This window comes from Clupea harengus, chromosome 4, assembly GCF_900700415.2.
Source record: "Clupea harengus chromosome 4, Ch_v2.0.2, whole genome shotgun sequence".
NCBI lineage: Eukaryota > Metazoa > Chordata > Actinopteri > Clupeiformes > Clupeidae > Clupea > Clupea harengus.
Window position 1 is genome coordinate 12,918,930 of NC_045155.1, and position 23,993 is coordinate 12,942,922.

The window sequence follows — 23,993 nt, forward strand, 5'->3', positions numbered from 1 at the left end:
TCCAGCGGTCGCTGGTAGCTATGCCTCGGCAGGAACTGGTTGAACAGCGGGAGCTTCAGCTTCTGAGTCAGTCCCCTCCAACACACAGCTCTACTGACTGTCGGGATGTGACCCCGGAACAGGACGCCTCCTTAGAAACAACACAGCATTCAAATAAAATCCAAACGACAGAAAGCTGGACCAGGAGAGGTAAGAAATAATTAGCCTAAAGAAATGCCTGTTTCAATACTTACAACGAAACCATCTTAGGTCCTATAGTAGCTCGCTAGCTAACCTATTCACGTTTATACCGAGTCGTGTTTGCACACGGGTTTCGCTACCTGGATGGAACTACCCTCATAGGAACTTCATTCAGGCTTTGTTAGAGCTTCCCAGCTAACGCACACTTGCAGTGAATTAAGAAACAAACCTGCTCGATTGTCCTATATGAATGCACAGCGTTAAGGCGTTAATGAACACAATATGTGTGTTAATGTGCATTTTGAGTGCTGTCAGGCGCCTTTCGTTGCATAAAGACCATGCCCGTATCCATGAGTTCGCTAGAATAACGTTAAGCTACTGGCTAAGTTAGTTGTTGTATGAGACAGGAAGCGGCGTTTCGGCTAACTAGCCAGCTAGCTTGCTAGGTAGCTATACAGAAACGTTGCAGTTCTGCTTAAAGTAAAACTTTCGTTATTTTGGCTGTTCATCAGTTGTAACGGCGTATTTCAGAGACTCTTGGGATGTGGTGCTTCCTAGGCGCGTATTTTCACGTTTGGTTGTACAGTGATTTGGTATAGCGATTGCTAGCTTTTTGTTTGTATAACGTAACGTTAAAGATGTATAATGTGCAGACTGTGTTTGCTCGTTTTATGATTGTGTGTTCATGCCATGGCACGCATGCAAGGCATTGTGTTGGTTTCATACTGGAGGACTATGCTACAAGCAGTATAACATAAAGAACATGGTTCTTTGTGAACCAGCCTTCTGTACCGCTATAGTGGTACTCTTCCAGGGCAAGTATTGTCATATTTCAAGTATGATTCAGTACGCACTGGTGATATTAAAGAACTTCACTACGTGTTGGCGCGAGCTATTGGACAGCAGTGTGTGTTGCTACACCCCATCACTTCGCACCTACTGCTCGCTTCGGACGAATTCTATTTTGGGCGCTCCACACCCATGCATTCATTGTGCCCACAAGATGCTTGATTCCTCCAATGGTCCGCTGACGAATCGCATTCAGCCGTGGATTCTGGCACGCTGCCTGCAGTAGGCACTCGAAGTGTGATGTGGGTGTCTGGATTGGCCCTCTCCTGTCCTGGCTACTTGTGAACTTTCAAATGATCCACACGGGTTTATCTCCAGCAGTCTGCACATTCCCCGGAGCGACGGGTTCTTTTTGGAATAGATTAAAGCCCGACTGACTCCATCCCCCTCCTCCACCTTCTCTTCTGTGCCAGGGCTAGGGGCAAGTCCCACGCAACGTGATTTCCCTCTGCCCCCCAGAGTGCAAATCATTGGTTGGCCTTGGCTGGGTGCAAGAGTGTCTGTCTCACACCCCTCCTATGCCTGACACAAGATGATCCCCTCTACGCTCATTTGTGCAGAGAGGATAAAGGCAATGCCTCTGAGTTTATACTAATTGTACGAATGTGCTATGAAAGGCAATACAGTAATACTCTGAATGAATCCTAATTCCCATCCATAGTGAGTTTAGAGGACATTTGTGTAGCATTGTGTAGGCCGCTTGAGGTATGCCAGTAGCTTTGTCCAAGACATGCAGTAAATGCTTTCAGACCAACATACTGGTGCTCTCACAAACCACGATGAGTTCCCTGTAACCTGGCTGCGTTGACGCACAGGCAGATTTACTGGCCAAGCACAAACCCTGCGTTGACGCACAGGCAGACTGGCATGGGTGTTGTGAGGGTGCAGTTGGGAGTCGCCTGTGAGTTCATGCCTCGCGTGGCGTTAACAAGACATGACCTACTTATCAATCATACGCTCACGAGCCAGTTCATCGCCATTGTCCGCGGATAGTGCGGCCATTGTGTAGCAACTGTAAATGTGGAATCATGGTAGCTGTGCGTTAAATATAAAGACAACTCCGCAGCATCGCACAACTGTAGCTCAGTGCTGCTGGTGGATTTGTGGTCAGCTGTGCCAGTGTTGTTTGTCCAAGTCACATGTCCTGGGTTAAAATAGTGGTGATTGCATTGGGTCATGCTTGAAGAAATGCTCTTTGTTTCAGAGCCCCATTAGTCTTTGTAGCGGCCATGGTGCTGTAGCTGAACTGGCAGATCATGATGCCACCACCTAGGTCATGAGTTCAATTCCCAGAACTCACACAAACTGCTGATCTGCATACTGTACATGCGCTTAAAGACACTGTGTACAAGCATCTGCCGTGTAGATAGTGTTATGCGACCATTGATATATGGCATTTTGGTTTTCTTCGAGTTAATGCATTTTCTTGGTTAGACCTAACAGCCTGTGCTTTGTGCACTTGTTATGCTGTTTGCACTTCTCCTAATAGTCCAGTGGAAGAGGAAACGCTATAAAGTTGTACGCAGAAAAGGTTAATCCTATGTCGCCATAATTGTTGGTAGTCTTGCGTCATTAAGCCCTCGTATTAAAAACAAAACAAACAAAAAAACCTCAGCTAGCTGTGGTGTCTGGAAGAGAGCCCTCTACTGACCAACTGACCCACTTCCTATTTAGATTGGGCCATCAACAACTGCTGTGCAAGCCTCCATCCAGCCCAGCACTGATTCACCTCGGCTGCCTGAGGAGGAGTGGGAGGACTGAGGCCGGCTAAATGGAAGCATGGGTGGCATTGTAATGTTTGGGTGGAAGTTGTGCATGGTAGATCTACGGTGATCTATTCTTGTCCTGCAGTGCTGGCTCATTTACTCTGTGGGATGAAGAGCTTGAAGGGGAAGATTTTCTTGATGACTCTGAGGACATTTGCTAGCTGTGTAATCTCTAATGATTTTCAGTTTTTAGCAGGGAGGGTCCCTTGGAAGGAAGACGTCACTGGACTTCTTGTTCCCTTGGCGGGCCCATGTGGTGTGGAAATGGTGTGATGGATTGGGTTAAGTGCGGACTGAGTTGTGTTTCTCCCAGCTGCTGCTGGAAGGCAGGGATGGTGGCCTGTGACCTCTCTGACCCCCGTCACATGCGAGGGCCTATCGCGTTTCTGGGGGTAGTCTCTCGCAGCAGGCATTTGCTGCGTACCCAAAGCCAGAGCTAGTGTAAGGGGAGCAGGCCATGTCAAAACATTCACCAGACTTTCTCTCTCTCTCTTTCGCACTCTCACTTTCCCTCTGCCTCTTCCGTACTGTCATTTATTCGTTCAATCTCTTGTTTCCTCTTTCTTGCTCTTGATTTCTTTGCCTGACTCTTTTTCTGTGTACGTTTTCATGTTGTCTTGCTATTCGTTTTTCCCTCCCTTGTCATGCAATTAACATTTGCCTCCTTTTTGCATTTGCATGACATTTTTGTAAGAGTCCGTTTTGAGTATCATACCTTGACTAATGCTTTTTATTGTCAATACTAGTGTCACACTGTGATAGATTGGACTAGGGTCCACACAGAGTGGGAGGCATCAGGGGAAACCATAGCACTAGTACTCATCTTCTCAGCATGTTAAATACCATAAACAAATAAGACCTGAGGTAACACTTGCTTACTGAAGGGTTTATTTTGTGTCCCATGATATTCAGCAGTGCATGATGGTTGTATCTCATGACTCTGACATATTAGCTACCAAATCTAATCACTGTTGACTGTGCCGTTAATAGGATACTGTTTTGTGTGATCTGTGAGTTCTTTCTATTTGGATAGCCAACACATAAATCAACCATCATGCCACGCTGTGCCACTTGTCCCGTATCCCACGACAAATGGATCAGTAACAAGCACACAGCACACATTGCGTGGCCATTCTGAAACATATTAGTGTCACTGTGAAATGTCATGACCCTAGGAAGACAGTGCAAGCAGTTGGTGGCAGGGCATGGGCTGGCTTCAGTGACGTTAAGCCAGGGTAAGCTGAGATTTACTGGCCAAGCACAAACCCCTCTCAGGGGCTGGTCAGCCCGCATGTGGCGGGTCTTTGCAGATTCTCCCAGACTAACCCCGCCAACAAGAGCAACAGAGAAGGATGAGAAGGCAATAATCAGTGTCTGGACACACTGACCGCGGCTGCCTGACAGCGTTTTAATATTGATGTTCTGCCGGCTTTTGCATTTTGGATGGCACGTGTTCTTAGTGTTGTTGTGACTGTTGTGCAGAAGAGATGACCAGTTCCATGGTGATAAGCCATGTTATTGAAAGATGTGGTAAGGTGCCAAAGATGTGCCATTTTCTACACTGTGTTATCATACTGCCCTGCATATAATGGCTGCCTCATCATTTTGCAAACAGTCTCAACCCAGGTAAATCATACTGGGAGTCAACCCTGCAGTAGACAATTTGTAGAGGCTTAAGAGTGTGTGACTGTTTCAACACGACCTACACCTTTCTGAATCTGACTGTAAACCAAAGGAAGGAAGCTAACGCTCTGTGTCCTAGATTGCTAGGGCCTCTCCTTATTCTCCTCCATGATCCTAACAAGCTAGTCACGTACGCATCTGCATTGCCTCCCCTCTCTCAATCGCAGACGTCTACTCCTGTCTCCAGAAGAGAGAGATCTTTAATGTTTAGCAGCCTGAAATTAAGTGCGTTTTGACAGCACGGTGAAATCATCCCCAGTTCGTTTGTGAGCATTTGTAAAATCGGGCAGGAGACGTGTCTTGACAACTGCTTGACATTTGTGTATGTGTGTGATACCTTTTCTCTTGCCAGTATTTTTTTTTGGCCCGACTTGCATTGTGTTCCTCATCTGCAGAAGCATCTCCCTGCGGAATTCTCCAGAAACAAGCAAGTCGTCGTCATCTATAGATTCATTTTTTTCTGTGAGTTGAAGCAGAGAAGGACGAGGTAAAAATAAATAAATAGATGAATCAGAGAAAAAGAAAGGTAGAAATCAGCCTGATATAGACAAGATGAGAAAGTAAAACATCAAAAACCAGCGTGTAGCCAGAGAGGCACTAAAAGTGGCTCATTTTAGAACTTCAAAAGGAATTCTGAGCAAGAACATGGTGTTTGAGCCATTTTAGATACCTCTTCGAGCCTAGTGGAGTGTGTATTCTGACCAATTTTCTGTCTTTGCCACCGGGCGTCTGGTGCAGTTTGTCAGCCCGAGGATCTGTCTGGATGAAAGGAGGCAAGGAGCCTCCAGCGCACTGGCGCCGGTCTCGCTTGAGGAGCGAGTGCAGTTAGCACACTATTTGAGCATTTTAAGCAGATGTCACAGATGACACTCGGCAAGAGTGTGCGAGGGCTTTGAATTAAAAGACGTGCCGTCTGATTGCTAGCACTCAGAGCGCCCCTCTGTCTGAGTGATGCCTCGCGAGCTCATTAAAAATAGATGATGCCTCTTCCACATTTATTTGGCCCCTACCTCTTTCATGTCCTCAGTGACACGGCTCTGTAGTCTTGCACCAGTCGCAGCACGCATGCACCGGCTTTTCAGACTCCTCGCTAATGATTTAGACGGCGGCAATGCCTGCATATATGGTTGGGAAAGCATTGTGGACACTAGTGCTTAGTCTGTGTCATTGTGTGAGGCCATTTTGTGTATGTTTGTGCAAGAGTGAATGTACCTGTGTTTGTGTGTGTGTGTGTGTGTGTGTGTGTGTGTGTGTGTGTGTGTGTGTGTGTGTGTTATTTGAAAGCTCCCTGCCTTCACCGTTTTCCTCCTCCCCAATCCACGCAGTCATCAGCTGCTGCCATTCTGGTCTGCCTTCTTGCCAGACGTGATCGTGATCAAACGAGCTCCAGCTCCATCACTCCCCCTCTCAAGTGCTGCCTCCCCTAAGGTGTGCAGGTGACACACACACACACACAATCACACACAGAGAGAGAAAGACCCCCCCCCCCCCCCCACATAGTCCTTCTGTCTTTCATGTCCCTTTCTTCCCTTTGGCTTTGAGTAATCACTCCGAGCACATACAGTCACTCTTCATTTGTCTGCCCTTATCCTAAAGACAAGGTTGTTTTTACACAGATGGTCTCTTCTTGTCTATTGTAAGAATGACTGACTGTTACAGAAACCAAGGATTAAGTTTGAGCTAGTAGCTGTTATACAGTATGTTGTCTGTTACACACCACAGTACGGGGATGCATGGCAAAGTAAAAGGCCATTAACTGCACTGTCATTCCTGATGTGTTGGCTTGCAGTGGAATATGAAGCGTGAGCATGAACCTCATATTGATCGTGAAGCCTCACCTGCGCCGTGGCGAACGGGGGTCACCGATACGGTTGCAGGCGACAAAGAGTTAGGACAGTCCTCACGTGCATCTTTGTGTTGCTCGTCATGGTGACGGGGGTCGAAAGCGGGTGTTGGGGGGTAGGGGTTGGGCTTCTGGAGGACCTGAGCCAGCTTTTCAATTAAATATAAGCCTGACATCAAACAGGCTGTCAACATACATTACAAGCCCTTTGTGCAGATAAAGAGGGCTTGGGGTGTCTCCTGGGGGATTCTCTGTGACAGATTGAAAAATGAAAGGGAAAGAGAGAGAATTGGTGTCACGTGTGTGTGTGTGTGTGTGTGTGTGTGTGTGTGTGTGTGAGACATTGTCCCTCTACCCTGCTGTCGTCTTTATTCTCCATCTTTGGAAGCAGTACATCTTTTGCCAGCTACACTTCCATTCAACAATACTATTCGTCTCTAACTGGAACATCAGCTTGGGTTCCTTTTGTATGTTCCACTGATCTGATGTCCCAAATCCATGACTAGGGCTGAAAATAACACGACGCAGCAAGGGACCCATCTCTCCTCCGCTCTGTCCCAAGCCCAAGCTTCAGTCTTTTCCCGAGCTTCCTCCTCTTCATCCTCATGATAACCCCCTCCCCAAATCTTCTCTCCAATGTCTTCTTCTTCTTCTCATGTTTTTAAGGCCATGCAGCGTCTGACTGTGAAAATAGGTCATTAGCGGGCAGGGTGGATGTGGTTGGGGGATGAAGGGGAGAGGGGTGGGGTGGGGTGGGGTGCGGAGCAGGGCAGGGCAGGGTGAGACGCTCTGTGAAAACTCCCATGAAATATTGATGAGGGCCATTTCTATTGCTGTGCCAACCTGCACAGCCACTTCAAGCACGCCGCCTCTTCCATCACAATTGGGCTGCACCCTGCCCCTGTCCATGCCTTGTGTGTGTGTGTGTGTGTGTTTATCTGCAGTGCATGCATAATTGTTCTTGCATGAGATGGTAACCTACACGTTTACACTTCTGTTGTTTTGTTTGTGTGGAAACAAATGCTTCATCATTCTTCAGTGATCTCTGTGTGCTGGTGTGTTACTTGCGCCCACTGATGAAACTAAATTGATATTCTTGCTGCCCCTGCTGCCTTTAAGCTCCTAGATCTCTGCAATGAGGTCAGCATCTGTCTTTGTGCTATCATTCTACGTGCTGCAGCTTAAAGCCCAAACAAGAATCCCCCCAAAGCCTAAAGATATGTCGAAAAGCTTTTAGTGTATTTGGTGGAGATTCATTTTGACATTGGGTGGATTATGTTGTTTTTTCCCCTCTTTTTCTTATTTTTTCTTCCAAAACCCGAAGCCCCAGAAATGTCTTGCGGTCACAGATCCAAACTGGTAATTAGGTTAACTGGAGGATGTGGGTCCAGTCAAGTTCAAATGAGTCATTATAGGGCCATGTTTGTGTTGGTAGGGGTTTGCGGACTGCCAGCAGGTTTAGGCTTTCCAAAAAGCTGGATGTCTTACAGTAACTGTGCTTGTCTGTGACAGCCTGTTGGTGAGATGTTGATGTTGTAGCGGTAATGTATTGCTCTGCAGTGCACTTACTGTTTATTTGTTTGTGTGTGTGTGTGTGTGTTTATAGTGGTGGTGGAAGGGGGGTATTCTGGGGAAGAGTGAAGATGACTGCATGAGAACTAAAAGAGAGAGTGTGTCTGTGTGTGTGTTTATGTTTGTGGTGGTGGTGGTGGTAGGGGGGTATTTTGGGGAAGAGTGAAGATGACTACATGAGAACTAAAAGAGAGTGTGTGTGTGTGTGTGTGTGTGTGTTTATGTTTATGGTGGTGGTGGTAGTAGTAGGGGGGTATTCTGGGGAAGAGTGAAGATGACTACATGAGAACTAAAAGAGTGTGTGTGTGTGTGTGTGTGTGTGTGTGTGTTTGTGTGTGTGTGTGTGTGTGTCTCAGCAGCGCTGCGGGAGCAGGGGGGATGAACCGCGAGGAGGCCCCTGGGAAGTCCCCGGAAGAGATGTACGTCCAGCAGAAGGTGCGGGTGCTGCTCATGCTGAAGAAGATGGGATCCAACGTAAGTCTAACCACACGCCGCACTCCAGCGCTCACAAAGCACATGGGCATATACCTGCCACACTGCATGGGCATAGACCTGGCACACTACATGGGCATATACCTGGAACTCTACAAGGGCATATACCTGCCACACTACATGCAGCAGTGGACAAAACCACACGTAGACTAAATTGTTGGTTTTATCTCCATCTTTTCAGAGCTGCTTATGCCACACTGATGAATAGACTCTGCTAGTTCTCAGACCTTATTGGAAAACACCCCCTAGGCAACATACAGTCTGATCAGTAAACCAAATGTTGTGTTTCAAATCCTGCTTGAACACAGACCCCTTTATCTCTCCCTGGCTCCACTCGTAAGCTGTATTTCCACACGTACGCTGTTGTCTAACTGTCGTCATTAATAACCGTGCTGCTGTTGTCTCTCCTGCCGTCCCACTGCCACAGCTGACGCCCAGTGAGGAGGCCTTCCTCAGGAATTACGCCGGCGTGGTGCACACTCAGATGAGCCAGCTACCGCAGCACCCCATTGACCAGGGTAAGACCCCCCCCCCCACTCTAAGCAGAGTCTACCAGGCTCAGGCTTTACCTCACCTGCTAGGCCCCTACACAGGTGGACACTGGTTCTGTATGTCTGTAGATGTGAATGGATCCAGTGCCACCCTGAATGAAGTTAGTGATATATCGAGGATTAGATGCTGAGAAAACTAGAAGGAACATACAGCAATATTCTCAGTATTTCCACTTTTACATTTTAATGAAACATGGAATGTGAACTTTAATACACTTATCAAAAGCTTTTGGAGAATTCATCGTAATGTATTTAATGACTAAGATGACATGAAATTATTTAGATTATCGAGTTGCACACATAGAATCTTGTCATGAAATGAAATTCCAAACTAACATGTGAAAATGCTAATGAACAATGTCGACCAGATCTTAAAGATTACCGCACTGTATATGTATTTGTAATGTGAATGACACTTGATCACACAGCCAAATACCAAGGGAAGATTTTCTTTCATTTAGTATAAATATCCACCACAAGGGGGCGCCAAATTAAAATAAATGAGTTTACCAGCAGCAGGGCAGCTGGGTGAAACAAGGCAGCAGAACTGCTGAGATTAGTTACCTTGATTTGACCAATTTGTTTTCACCTGCCTTCCAGGTTCATTCCAAATCATCTTCGGCAGTAGGGTTTAGAGTCCATGTTGGATGATAAGGCTTGGGCTTGCTTCTGTTCTCTCTGCATACAGGCAGACTACAGCAGTCTAAAGAAATCACATGTGACTGCTGTCTTGTATTCGCTCAGAAGGAATGGTGACCACCCTAAGTTCACCTTCATGTTTGCTGGCTGAGGGTGACAGTCCTTTGCCTCATGTACTGCTATGGTGCTTGGCAGAGGATGCATGGACAAAAGAACATGTCTTGGGTGTTCATGAGCGTATCCGGACCTCATATCTGTGGAATTGCAAGTCAAATTTAGCACCACTTTATGGTCGTGAAATATGCATGGAAGCTTGGCTCTTCGTGAGAGGCACTGTAAAGACTCTGCACTCCTCTTTTTTTGCTTTCTTCATTTTCTTCTTTCTTTTCCCCCGGCATAATCTTCATCAATAATGCACAAACCGGGTTGTTTAAGGTGGTTATAAATCTGCATTTCTAATCGTTATGGGAAGACCACGTGTGGATTTGTGGCACCGCTGCACACACGTTGAGAGTTTGGTTCTCATTTGCACTGCAGCTTTCTGTGCAGCTCAAAGATTATCAGTGCTCTGGGTGGGCCTGGCTTTCATCATGGTACCCATTCACCAATTTAAATAAAAATAGGGACACAAGCAGTTGTTCATATTATCACATGGATAATGTGCCTGTGGGAAAGTAATTTCTCTCGAAGCTTCCATCGCTACGACACACACAGTGGATGTGGAGACCCTCTATGTCACCAGTGAATGCCTTGCTTTATCTTTATGGTAATAGTAACAAGGAGCGTATTGATCCCCTGCAGGAGAGTTAGCTAATGCCTCCCACTGCCCTCTAGAGCTCATGGTCCGCTGTAGGGCCGGGAGGCTGCCTAATCTGCCCGTACGTACAGTGTAGGGGATGGGAGACTCCTCTGCCTGCTCTAACCGTAGGTACAGTGTTAAACACAGAGGGTAAATTGGACCTTTTTTATCTCTGCTGTTGCTGGGTTAAGGTTGTTGCTGGTCTGCAACTTTGCCAGTGATCACTGTGCCACACGAACCGTCTCCATTAACTGCTGATTCTGTGGGCTCTTGTGTCGGCTGAACACACAATAGCATCAGTAGCTTTGTCCTTTGTGTTTGGCATTGGTGCACAGCCCTAGTTAGGAATCAAGTCAGGCAACCTGTATGACTACCTGGAAGCAAAGCCTCTCTCTGAGGTGAGCCCTTCAGTAAAAGGACCTGTCACCATTCAGTGTCAGTGGGTTTGACCTCTGCTCCCCAGGCATGACTTTAAATAAGAACCGCCTCTGCACAAAATGGCCGAGGTTGTTGGGGGGAGGGGGGGGGAAGAGAAGTGCTGAGCAGACAGTTCTTTGGGAGACCGCCTTTATCGTTTTGTCTCCTCTGATCCACATATTGATCCAGGGGCCTTAACCTGAAGAGCTATTGTGTTTCTGAGGGAGTCAATATATCTAAAATGGAGGGCCACCTGACCCTACCTGACTGATAGAAGGGGAACTGATCAAAAGGAAGAGTTATGAGCGTGGAAAGAGAAAAAGCCACAAAATGTGAACATTAAAGTAGGCTACTGCATTGTCTCAAGTCTGATGTTCTATATTTACCATGTGACAGAGCAGGAGCAGTTCACATTTGCCTCAGTTATTCATAGGCCACTAGAGACTTTATGAACAGTGATTGTATAGAAACAAAATGTGAAGGCTTTTGAGCTTTTCATCCCTTTTATTCATTCATTCGCTCACTCATTCATTAACAGTGTTTTTTTCTGCTCTTGGGAGGGAAAACCAGTGCAATTGTGCCACAGTTGGAGGGACGGCACCATTGCTGTCATGCAAGAGTATAAAATGTTCCCCCCAGAGTAAATGAAAGTGGCATCCACGCAGTTAATGAGAGCCCTGTGAAAGAGCCCCCAGTTCATCTGAGGCAGGGGGGGGACAGTGACTCGTTTGTGTTTGTCACACAGAGGGGGGGGCGGTGGCACAGAGAGGGGCCCCAGTTGGACACTCTTTTCAGGCCTCCTCGCCGCTATTGTAGCGCCACGTCAACAAACAGGCCTGTATTTTCCTCAACTCAAAAGGGCCGAGGTGCTGCTTTGTCATGCCGGTAGAATGCAATAGATCGTGTTGCACCATATCCTGACTGAAATGTAACTTTTTGAGAGAAATCGTTTTCGAAAAGCCTTTCTGTATCTCTTTCTCTCTCGATCGCTGACAACTAAAACGGGCCGAGCCTCATTTGCATTCCAGATCATTTTAATTGGCACATTAGCATACACACAAATTATGAATCCTTTAATCCCATTTTAATTTATTCGGGTGCCTTGAAGTTGAAGGTTTTTTTTTTTTTTGGGTGGGAGAGGAATAGTGCATGAGTGCTGGTTTTTCAGGAGGAGGCAGTGGGCGGAAGGGTCCTTTTTCATGCTACATCAAAATGCATGAGGCACCGCACTGACCAAAAAGCAAGGCACGCTTATTAACAGGCCTGCGGAGAATTCAACATCAGCCTGCGGAAGTTTAGCCATAGCCAACCCCTCTCAGAAGAGTAAGTCACTTAATAGTCTTGCTGAAGAATGAGTATCCTCAGCTAGGGTCTGGTGGACAGTTGTAGTAGGGCTTCACAGTATGCACTTTATTACGGCTATCTCCCGGGTCTTTCTGTGTGGAGTTTTGCATGTTCTCCCCGTGTTCACAAGGGGTTTCCTCCACTAAGAACCCAACAGAAAAACATGCAAAAGAACAGAACACTCTCCTGTCCATCCCTGACCAAGACGGACGGTTCACTTCACTTGGTCCCCGGGCGCTAAAAAGCTGCCCACTTTTTTTACTGCACTGGCAGTTCTCTCACCTGCTGTTGAACTTGTTTTTCCATGACACTTTAGTAGCCTCAAACGCTTCCTGTGACATTATTTTCCAACTATTGGCTGAGGTGAAACATTTCCTAGGCTGGCTGCAAGAAAAAAAATGGTCAGGGAATCGAGAGTTAGTATCAGCCAGTTAGCATCAGACGTGAACTGACTCGTGAATGTTATTCATGGAAACATTGACACGGGCCCGAGCGCCTGGCCAATCATCTCGCCCGTCATACTTTTTTGCTTGACTCCCCCTGGCCATCGGCTATGGCTTATGTCGAACCCTGGCTGTTGGGAAATCAAACCTTAAAAAAGGGAGAGATGAAAACTATGGGGCTGGAGGCAGGGTGCAGATGAGTCCAGTACGACCTAAACCAGATCCTGCCGTCACCGCGGCCCACTGGGGGAGGCAGGGCCGGTGGTGGGCCCGGGAACAACTGCTGAGTATGGTGGGAAGTTGCCATGGCGACACTAATGGGGGCCGGGGAAGCGCAGCTCCCTGTGGACTGGAGCGCGGGCCTCATTAGGTGGCTGCCAGGCAGGCAGGCAAGCCGGGGTGTTAATCGGGTAGAGGAGGATGGTGTGAGAGAGCTGTGGCAGCAAGTGCAGCGATTCAGCTTTTTATAGCTGTATGCCAACACGTCACGTTGTGGTTTAGCTTTTGTGTAGCTGCCTCTCCTCTCCATGGCGGCACACACTTGTTTATGAAAAGGAGACAGAACAGGTGGGAAGCTGTGGCAACGCAGTCTTGTTTTTTAGTTTTTTGAACACCTGACGTGTTCAATGTCACTGTTGGGCCCCAAAAGCACAGATGGCTTCCAAGGAGCTGCACACAGACGCACCAGTGTTTGTCCTCTTTGATTGGAGACATAAACAATAATACTCCAGCTTGTATTGTTCCGGCTGACTTTGAAGGCAATATCATGATCTCCTCATGTTTCAGACATCAGCAGTTGTGGAATCGAGCCTCTTTTGTGTCTCCCCCATAATCCCCTCTAGTAGCATAATCCCCTCCTGCAACACTGAAAGGACAAAAAGAGGGGTCTCGCCTGGGTCAGATTTCCCTCAGAGGACACAAACAGGATTGCTACTGTTCACCGTCATTTAAAATGGCAGCTATGAAATCAGACTTTTTTTTCAAAGACTTTGTCAAAACCTAAATGACATAGTCAAAACGGTAAATTAATGGAATTGCATATTTTATTGCAATGTTGAAAAGAGTGACGGCTGGCCTAAAGGTTACAGAGTAGAATAAGTGGTAGGAGCAGGTAATAATGCCCTTTCCCAGGCATGATGAAAACTGAGCCTTTTTGGAGGGTGAAGAGCATGTCATGTTCTTGTGGCTGTACACGCTTGCTGCACGCTCCCTCTCCTCATCCCCTCGATCCAGGCCAGATTGTGTCCTTAACTGCTGTCTGTGATTCTTGTAATAGCACAGCTGTTACATTCATATTCGGTCATATTCTGAGTGTGTCTCTTCCCTGCTCAATGGCTGGATGGTACTGAGGTGACTAGCTTTTGGGGAGATATATAAGGACCCAGTCCCAAAGTACAGATTGATTTAATCCATAAAAAAAATTTTGACCATTAAAATTCTCACTATACCCTAAAATGGACTATGTGTACACAGACAGGAATAAACCGACTCTGATTTGAGTTACACAGAACGATGGTGTAATTGTGTAGTATTATTGAACTTTATCACAATTTTGCATTTAGGATGACTTAATAATGCTAGGCTATTTTAGATATTGAAACAAATACTTGCTTAAGCTATACATAATATGCAAACAGACATGCACTGCAACTGTAAATATTATGGCTGAGTTATTTTCTACCTACATAAACAGCAAATATTCTGTAATCATGGATTACAGAAAATGGCCATATTGCACTTCAGCAGGATGGGGAAGGCCACACAGGGTGGGGGATAGAGGGATCAAGAGGAAATGTAGAGAAAGGCAGACGAAAGAGGGGGAGACTGAGAGAAAAAAGGAGTTACTGCAAGGTGGATTGGAGCTAGCCAGCAGCTGTTTGTTCACAGGCCTGCTGGGTTGTGATGCAATCTGATTCTGATCTGTTGCCGGGCAACAGGCTCAGAGAGGCCTGACGTCTGTGGCGCATTGGCTGAGGGCGTGCAAGCGTGCCCAGGGAGGGGCTTGCCTGCCGTAAAGGAAGGAGGACCATGAACGGCATGAAAGGGGAGAGCTAGCGATGCTCTCCCGCCTAACCCCCAGACCAGACCAGATGCTACTCAGACTCGAGACCGGAAGAGACGCTCACTGACCCGAGGGCCACAGCACTCTGACCTCTGCTTGTTTTGAACAAAACCTACTACAGGCGCGCACGCTGCTCGTCATACTGGGATGAGCCTTCGTTACGTAACTCACAGATGATTCCGGATCAGAGGGGTGCTGATCACCAGATCAGGTCTCTGCACTCTGTAACACAGTGTATCTCTCAGCCTGGGGATGATGATGATGATGATGATGATGATTATTATAGGGGGGCGGTATCTAGCTCTGTTCTAGATATCGCTGTTGTGTATCTGTCTCTCCTAAGCCACGTGAATCCCTATCACACTCACATTCGCCTCTCGTCTCCAACTCTCTGGAGCTCCCCCTGCGCAAGCCTCGAAGAGCACTCAATAATTAATTTAACAACAGACAGATAGAGGCAGAGAGAGGCGGACAGGACACGGCAGCATGTTAACCATTAAGCCCTGACAAAAGTCATATCGCCCGTACATTACGTGGAATGTTTGGTTTGAGAGGGGGGGAGATACGGTTAGAGAGGGCGAATAAAGGAGGGAGAGTCTGGCAGTGGGGGCAGTAAAAGTCCAGATTAGAGGCTATGTTGACAGACTTGGTTTTCATTTACTTCTCCCTTGATGTGGAGAGAATATCTCAAGGTCCTTAGTACATAAGCCATAAATGCTCCAGTGGGCTGATAAGATGAACTTTGACTTTTACCTTTCATGTTTTTAGTCAAGTTTGGCTATGACGGTTCATAAAAAGGCTTTAAATGAACCATGTTATTAACCTCTATGTGTTGCTATATTATTTGGCATAAATTATTCCTGTCACAGTCAGTTTTTAGTTGTTCTAGATACTGTTCCCTTGTTTATGTTATACTGGGTAGTGTTTTAGTGAGTGACTATTGAAGGTAAAGAGCACTGCCTTACTCATCCAGCCCAACCCTTCCTAAGAGGACACTTTTTGGAAATAGCTCTTACAGCAGCAAGAATAATTTCCCTCCCTCACCTTGACTGTCCGATGCAGAGGACATTCCTAGCATCGGAGCGGCTGGCAGGGCCACTGTTGCACTGTGGTGACTGCGGTTAATGTTCACTGGCGCTACCCTGAGGGGGGATGCTGCTGCCTGAGATGGAAGCTGAATTATATCGGGGCTTGGCTGCTGCTAGTGGATGCGTGCAGAAGCACCCTGAGGACAGAGTGGCCTTCACCCCTGCCGCTGCTGCTGCCTGTGTGGACGACGTGTACATTTTGTTCCTCCTCTGGGCTTTGTGTGGAAACATGAGTGTACATGAGAACACCACTGGAGCACATGCTTCAAAAAGAGTGATATGTCTCGGAGATTATTTTGTTTTTGCCTATATCAATTGACTTCAACTGTAGGGTAGTGCTGATAAATATCGTGTTTGTGTGTGTGTGTGCGCATGCACGCGCATATCTGAAGACCGTTCTTGAGCTGGCATACTCCTTGCTGAATGCTCCGCAGTTCCCAGCGTGACAACCTGTCACCGAGGGGGCTGTGTTTATTTTTGGCATCGCCCCGCGAAAGAGCACACAGTCTCACCGCAGTCACCTGCCTGTGATGGAGGCTGCCGTCTCTGAAGTGTGCACCCCCCCCCCCCCCCCCCCCCTCCTGTGCGACAGACAGCGGGATTACAGAGGGACGTTAATCCCGCACCCAGAAGAGGTGGAGGGGGAGCCTTCTGATTGGCCTGGCAGTCTCCTCCCACATGAGACGGATTGAGTCCACACGAAAGGACCCCACCCTCCCCTCCCCTCCCCTCCCCTCCCTACCTCTTAACTCCCTCCTGCCACCTCCCCCAGGCTCCTGCCTGTTAAGCTCTGGTCGACCTGAACTTGCGCGGAAACCTCCTAATTATGGCCCCTTTTGATGTTCCTGGCAGAGTCCCAACCCACCGTACAGGGGAGCATTTTAACCATCCTGTGAGAAAGGGCAGCTTCACTCCTCCTCCCATCTCTGAGCCCCTCTCCCTCACTCCTTCCCTCCCTCCCTCCTCCCTTCCGTCCCTGTCTGATGGATGTGTATAATATAGTCTGTGGCCTACTTTCATCTTTAGTTCACAATCAAATCCAGCAGAGCATTAGGAAGCATGCTTAGCCCTTTTTTTATTATTACAGGGAAGTTGAACAAACACTCACCCCTCCCTCCCCCTTCTGCCTCAACACACACACACACACACACACACACACACACACACACCTACACACACTTGCACACACAGTTCCTCACATAGGTCTAGGTCTAGCGCATATTCAGAGATGTCGGTGAGTGATTCGGCTGCGAAAAAAGGATGTGCGCGTGTCACCCCACATTGGCTGGTCATACAGGCTTGTCGTTTAATTCCTCTTGTCAGTCTGTGATTTGTTTGTCACAAAAGACTATTTTATGGAGCTGTGACCACAAAATTGCACCAAGGTCAAAAGCACAGGCCAAGTCAGTGACATGAATATGTAAGTATATCAATATATGCAGAAATGCATGAAGAAGGTTAAGTGAGGAGGATGTAGTGTTGGCTCCTCCACTGAAAGAGTGAAAGCTGTGATGTGCAGTTGGAAGCTTTATGGAAAGCTGTGATGTGCAGTTGGAAGCTTGGCCTGCAGGGGAATTCCAGTATTTTTTAACCACATCTTTTTGGTTACAAAAATGATCAAAATCGGTCCAGTATTGAGCTATAAACGGCAACCACAAAAAGACTACACATTGTAATCCCGTGGGGCAAGCAACTGCCTCAAAGTAGTAAAAGTCAAAGCTTTTTTTCATCACTGACAGGCCCATTATGTTATAATAAGTGTCTGATGACATTAAAAGGATCCCTACAGATATATATACCTGTGTCTGTTTACTGTAGAAAATGACAGTCAGTAGTTCTTCCAGACCAGACCGGAAGAAGAGAGAGGTAAACTAGTGACCTTAGAAACAGTAATTTTCAACAGCTTCTTTACAGTCACAGAGGTAAACAGAGGCCTAACAAGACAATCAGTGAGCGACATCTATTTTGGGAGTAATTGTGTAGTTAGGAGAGCTCCTACATTTGTGACCCCTCACTCAGAGACTTCTCAGAGCACATTAGCTGGTGAATATGGCTCTGTTTTGACCCTAGGTGTTTGCTTGTGTCCATGTGCTTGTTGGTGTCATCAGCAGGACTGCCTTGGATTTATTTATATTAATCTAATATGCATTAGTGGGGCGGCTCCTGCTCCTGCTCCTGCTCCTGCCTCGGCTCTGGCTCCAGAACTCATTTTCCTGACGGCGTGTATGTTTGTTTTCCCTGGCTGGGGCTGCATTGATAATCCAGGATTTGAATTGATTAGCTCCCGTCCCCGTCGGTATCTGGCGCCAGACCTGACTGAAATCACAAGTGGGTCTGCCACACTCACAGGCTGCAGAGCCTCGCCATCCAGCTCAGTGTACAAACACTTCCCCATCCACAAAACACACACTGCTAGGAATTACACACACACACACACACACACACACACACACACAAACAGACATGCTAGGCAACAAGGTGCGGTCAAAAAGTTCAGAGACTGTTCCTGTTGTGAACGAATGGAGCTAGACACAGTGAATCGAGCGTGCCACGTAACATTGCACAGTCAACATCAAGACCTTTGTTGACATGAGTTTTTGTAACCACGTGCACATGCTGATTTGCGATTTAATATGGACTTCAAACTTGAGCAGAGAGCAAACATCAAATTTTGTGTCCAACTCAGGACATCAGCAACGGAGACCCTTGAAATGCTTCAGCAAGCCTACGTTAATAAAGCAATAAGCGGTGTGGGGGGCAGGCAGGCAAAGTTATTGGAGGATGAGGAGAGGTCAGGATGAACCTCCATGAGCACAACCCTCAATAGATATTGAACGCATTGTGCATCAGGACCATCTGATCACCATCAAGGAATGTCATCAATGTCAAATGTTAGCCAGCTGCTCCAGGAGCTTTGGGGAGTCAGATGCTCCATAAAGTGCAGAGAAAGTAACTCTGTGCTGTTTATGATTGGACAGCACAATCTTTGGAAAACAGCTTGGTGGATTATTCAACAAAGCTGCTTTAAAGGATGGAAATGAATATTGTAGCATTAGTGGTTCCCATCTTCCCACTTATCGGTCTGTGTGAATGCACATCAGGCAATTTAGAGGGACCATGGTTTAATATGAACCACAAAAGACCAAACAATGATACTTCAAGGGGAATTTATACCTATGGTTCCTGTCCTTGCGTACTAGTGGAACACATGTAGGCTGTGCCAAAACGTAACATGTTTTGAAAATTGATGAAAATCAATATTAAAATTTTGTTTTGTTACCGTAACAAGTTTCATTAACTTAAAGTTAGTAGGCTAGTTTTGCTGGTGATTTGCAATACATTGGTGTGTTGATGTCACCATTGGCGCGTGCATTGACCAATCCGTCAAGTATACCAGCCCTATTGTATACTGAAGCCTTTCAAGATCTTGGACATGATGCCCTTATTGCACAACATAACAACCAACATTTATTAACATTGTATAGGTGTATTTCAGGTTCATATAAATTATACCCTTCACCTTTATGCAGTACACACACACACACACACACACACACTCTCTCCACCTTTTTATGCCTTAATTGTTCTTTTTTAATTTTGCTAATGAAAGTTTTTATGATATTTCTGCTCTGATGCCAAATGAGAATTTTGACAGTCGAGAGCAATGAATCTGAACTAAATTGAATAGGTGAATTGTAGCTTAAAATATTGGAGTATTGGAGCATCTAAGCCAAAGGCAGTGATGTATGTCAAACCACCAGGGCAGACTTCAGTGAAATGATAAATAGTGTGCAGTGGCTATGAGTGGGTGGCAGAGTGGATTAAAGCAAACAAACAAAAAAAAAAGCCTAGTTGACCACTCGTTGATGTTGGAGGTTGCAGCCAGACGTCATATAAGGCCACTAGGACAGTCATTTTATTAACATTGCATGTTTTATGTGTGTATGTATGTGTGTGTGTGTGTGTGTGACCAGTTTGGTAGGGATTAGTGCCTTTGAGGCAGAGCGTGACGGCTGCCTGTTCTGGCTTTGTTGTTTTTCTCAGCAAGCTGAAAATCCTGCTTTCCTCTGTCGCCTCTCATGACTCACTTTTTTTGCCTGCAATGTGCCGACGTGTGATCAAAACAACAGCTACTCAATCAATCATACATGCCCGCCTTGGTTTAGCAGTCTCAATTCTATCCTCGGTAGTAATGTTGTATTTTTGTGTGTGTGTGTGTGTGTGTGTGTGTGTGTGTGTGTGTGTGTGTGTGTGTGTGTGTGTGTGTGTGTGTGTGTGTGTGTGTGTGTGTGTGTGTGTGTGTGAGTGAGAGAGAGAGTCTGAAGTCACAACAAGCAGCAGTCTTTGGTGGAGGGTTATTACTCATCTCCTCGTCATCAGTCATCAGATGGGCCTGCGAGGAGGAAAGGCACATTGTCACGGATAATAGAAATGCTAACGCTGTGATTTTCTCTGACTCACTCGCAGGTGCCGAGGACGTGGTGATGGCCTTCTCCCGATCGGAGGCGGAGGACCGGAGGCAGTGACGTTCCACCCACCCACCCACCGCGCCTCCGAACCTAACACTGTGGACGGGACGGGAGAAGGGGACGAGCGCCAGGACGGGCAAAGGAGGCAGGAGGAGGGGTGGGGCAGGGTTGAATCCATCATGGGCACTTGGCTCTGCCCTCCCTCCCTCTCTCCCTACCCCTCTCTCTCTCTCTCTCTCTCTCCTTTCTTCTCCTCCTCCTCATATGAACTGTCACACTAATCGCCCTCGCTCCAGTGGTCCCAGGCCACGGTGACGGGGGAAGGTGCCGAGAGAAGAAATGGGAGAGAACTGTTGTGAGTGCATAACCATTTCTTTGGTCAGGATTTTAGTCATTATTTTGTGAGGATTTTTTGTTTGTTTTGTTTTGTTTTCTGCATTGTGTATTATTGGGGCAGTGTTGTGTTTGGTGTGTGTATGTCTCCGAGCGTGTGAATAGACCGACATTATCCATTTGTTCGGTCAAACTAAAGGGCGGAGTGGGGAGGGGGGGGCTAGATGTCATTCAAGAGTGTCCTTAGAGGACCGTCATATTCTGTTCGTTTGTTGTGAGCGTCGTCTACAGAATCAGGCAGGCAGACTAGTCATGTTTTGGTTTTTGTCATTCGGTTGAATGAGAAGTACTCTTTGCATAGTTTCCTTGATTTCACACTAAAAGCTTAAGTGTTGAGGCACCTACTGTGCTGTCCATGATAAAACCGGATGAGTCTACACGTAAGCAAGCACATTCTTCCAAAAAAAAAAATGGTGCATACAAATTTCCTCCACAGAAGAAAGTCTTTTCACTGAAATGTACTGACTTAACCTGTTTTTTATTGTATAAACAGTAAGAAAAATGAATGACTGTGTGCCAACTGTGTTTTTTATAACATTTTAAGAATCTGATGAATGTCTTAGTTCTTAATTTATTGTTTCTCTCATTAAACTCTAACTCCAGTGAAGGGTGTTTTGGTCAAGACACAAGGCCTGATGGACTGTGATTTACAAACCATGCTCATCACTCTGGTCATATGTTTTTCCAAATTCAAAAAGGAACACACCAGTGCGAGACACACTGTGATCTAGGCGTTGTGTAGCGTTTGATCAGAAACCCGAAAAATAAGTTCCTCTCCTGACTTTGACATAGTTGTGAGATGTAATTAGCAGACTTGTTTGTTGTTGAAACCTAAAGCAAAGCTAAACTGTGCCCTGGGACAGAAGACCAGTCACACTTATTCAGAACCTCAGCCTTAAAACATTACGCACACATGCTTGCACCAATGGCAAGAGAAGTACGAACAGAGCCCACAATTACACGTTAGCTACACGGACTCTGTTATCCATTCATTATTACCCTGTTGTAGTTATGCCAATAGCATTAGCGGCTAAAAGGGAATATCCAGAATAGTATTCTAAACACCATCAAATTGCCCCTGAGACCTCGAACAGATTATTGTGTTTGTTAGCTAGTTTTTGAACTGGAATGTGTCAACAACAAAAAAAACATATTTTTTCTTTGTTTTTCTTCTCTCATCTGCATTACATTTTTGTTCTTTTTTTGTGATGACATGGCATCATGGGCAATATTTAATGTGTATAAATATATTTTGTTAACGTGCTTAAATTTAAAAAAACAACAATTGTAACTTAATGTTTTATGAAATTAAGCATGCCTGCCTTGTGGTTTTACAAGTGTTTATTTCAGTAGATTTGCAAGGAATCGTGACTCGCTGACCATCGCTTGTGCATCCCTGATGTCTGTGGAAGGGCGTCCTCTTGGACATCAGATGTTTTTAATCATTGTTGTCGTCCATTTGATCTTGTTGGCAATAATGGCAGAAATCCTGAAACTGAATGTCCTCAGTGTTTATGGCTAACAACATATTCAATTGTCTCTGCCAGTGACAAGGAAGTCTGTTCTTCATATGTTTACTTTTGTTTTTATTTGTTTCTAAAACAATTTTGCCTATGCATTTTGTCCCTTAATCAACAGTCTTAGTGTGATGACAACAGGTTTTGTAAATTTAGGCCCAGCATCTCTAGTCCCTGTTAGCATAAGAATGTCTGGTTACTTACATTGGACTTTAAGTCTATAATTTTACAGCATGCTGTTCATGATCCTTAGTGCTGTATATCTTTTAATGTGATGGCCTGATGTTGCCTAGTTGTCGTTCTTTGGGTTCTAAAAAAATTTGTTGCTTTTTTGTATTTTGATTTTGCTGTTTTTTTTTTTTTTTTTTTCATTGATAACTGATTAGTTGTTTTTTGCTATATGGCTGCTGACCATGTCTTTTGACTAAATGCTTCCAAAACCTATACCAACTGAACCATTAAAGGAATTTAAAGATGGATGTCATACTGTTCTGTTTTTTTTTATTATTATTATAAATAATTATTATTAGCATCTCAAAAAGCATCTCAAAAAGAAAACTAGAAATACAATAGACAGAGTAAAAATGCGAGCTACAGTGATAGGTGCTGCTGCATGCCTGATGGTGTTATTGTTAGGTGTGTGTGCGCGTGTTCCCTCAGTCACGTTTCCCTGTAGTGCGGCGTGTCTGGAGACTGGAGAGTGCCCGTGCTCTGTTGCCTCTGCCCTTCCGGCACGCCTCGAACAGCCAGGGACTCTCAAGGAGATGGATCTCATAATCAGGCCATATTTTCTCTGCTTGAAAGTCTCGTCATCTCCAGGCACAGGGCACCAATCAGATAAGCACGGGGTTCCCACCCAGCAGGACAGACTGCTGAGATAACAGTCATTCTAGTGGCGTGTGTGATGCATTGGCTAAACAAAACAGATTCATCAGTTATGCAATGACAATTTTCCCCCCTATTGTTTTTCCTTTTATCTTTTCAGAAGCATATTGTTGTGAAGCATTTCAGACAAATTCTTGGATGCTTTCTTGGCATGGAGTTGTATTAATAAGGGCTTTGTCAGCTCTTCACTGCTCTTCTCTCTCTCTCCCTCCGTACACTGAGTGGGGAGCATGTGGAGAGCTGCTCGCTCACACATGAACGCCTTAGGTGACACTCATTCGCCTGAATGTCAACAAGCGTGGTTTGCTTATTTTTGTGTGTGTCTGTGGAGATGCTTTGTTTCATTCTCCGAATATTCCAACGCTTCTGTCTTGGCAACCAACGGCGTTGTGCACCAAACCGCAAAAGGCGGTGGTGGTCTAAATCATTCAGCGGTCTCTGTGCTCTCCTAAAAACACCAGCATCTGTCCACTGTTTCCAAGGCCATCCCTCACAGATGCATCAAATCCTGGAGATTTAGAGAATACCGGCTCGGGAACAGAGCACCAGCTGGCATTGTGTTTAAATAGACGTGCTTCACAGCCAACTGCTTTACAAGTGTCACATCATGGGCTGAGAGCAGCTCACATCTAGCCATTTTCCACTAAGGTAGTTCGAGGGCCGTTTTGAAGCCGGTGCATAATCTCAAACCAGTTCTTTGTGATTCAGTGTTTCAACGGCCAAAGAACCGTCTCTCGGCCAGGAAAACAGGTTCTAGAGTGGCAACAACACTTCACAGGTCTAGAACCGAGAACCACTTATGTCAGGGGCTGGATTGTGATCAACAAGACCAACTAAAACTTTGACTGCCATTTGTAAATAAAACAACAGTTGTTTATCAAGCTACTAATATCTCACGTCAGTAGGCCTATTCGACTGGACCTCCTCAGTGCTGCACGCCTACCTGTGCTGTGAAGCAACAATGGCCATGGGGGTGCACAACAGCCTGATCTCACGATCAT

At 46.0% G+C, this 23,993-nt stretch overlaps 1 protein-coding gene across 2 annotated transcripts; it reads left to right on the forward strand.

Annotated features, from left to right (window-relative positions):
- ctnnbip1 (catenin, beta interacting protein 1) lies at positions 1 to 22,584 on the forward strand. Of its 2 annotated transcripts, none has more exons than XM_012826194.3 (4): positions 1 to 189; positions 8,253 to 8,367; positions 8,813 to 8,903; positions 20,196 to 22,584. In XM_012826194.3, exons 2-4 carry the CDS (start codon positions 8,272 to 8,274, stop codon positions 20,252 to 20,254), a joined length of 246 nt encoding a protein of 81 aa, XP_012681648.1. In that variant the 5' UTR covers positions 1 to 189; positions 8,253 to 8,271; the 3' UTR covers positions 20,255 to 22,584. The 2 variants fall into 2 exon arrangements, with proteins under 2 accessions (XP_012681648.1, XP_012681647.1); XM_012826193.3 differs by having other exon boundaries at positions 4 to 189; positions 8,250 to 8,367.
- The last annotated feature ends 1,409 nt before the right edge of the window (positions 22,585 to 23,993 follow it).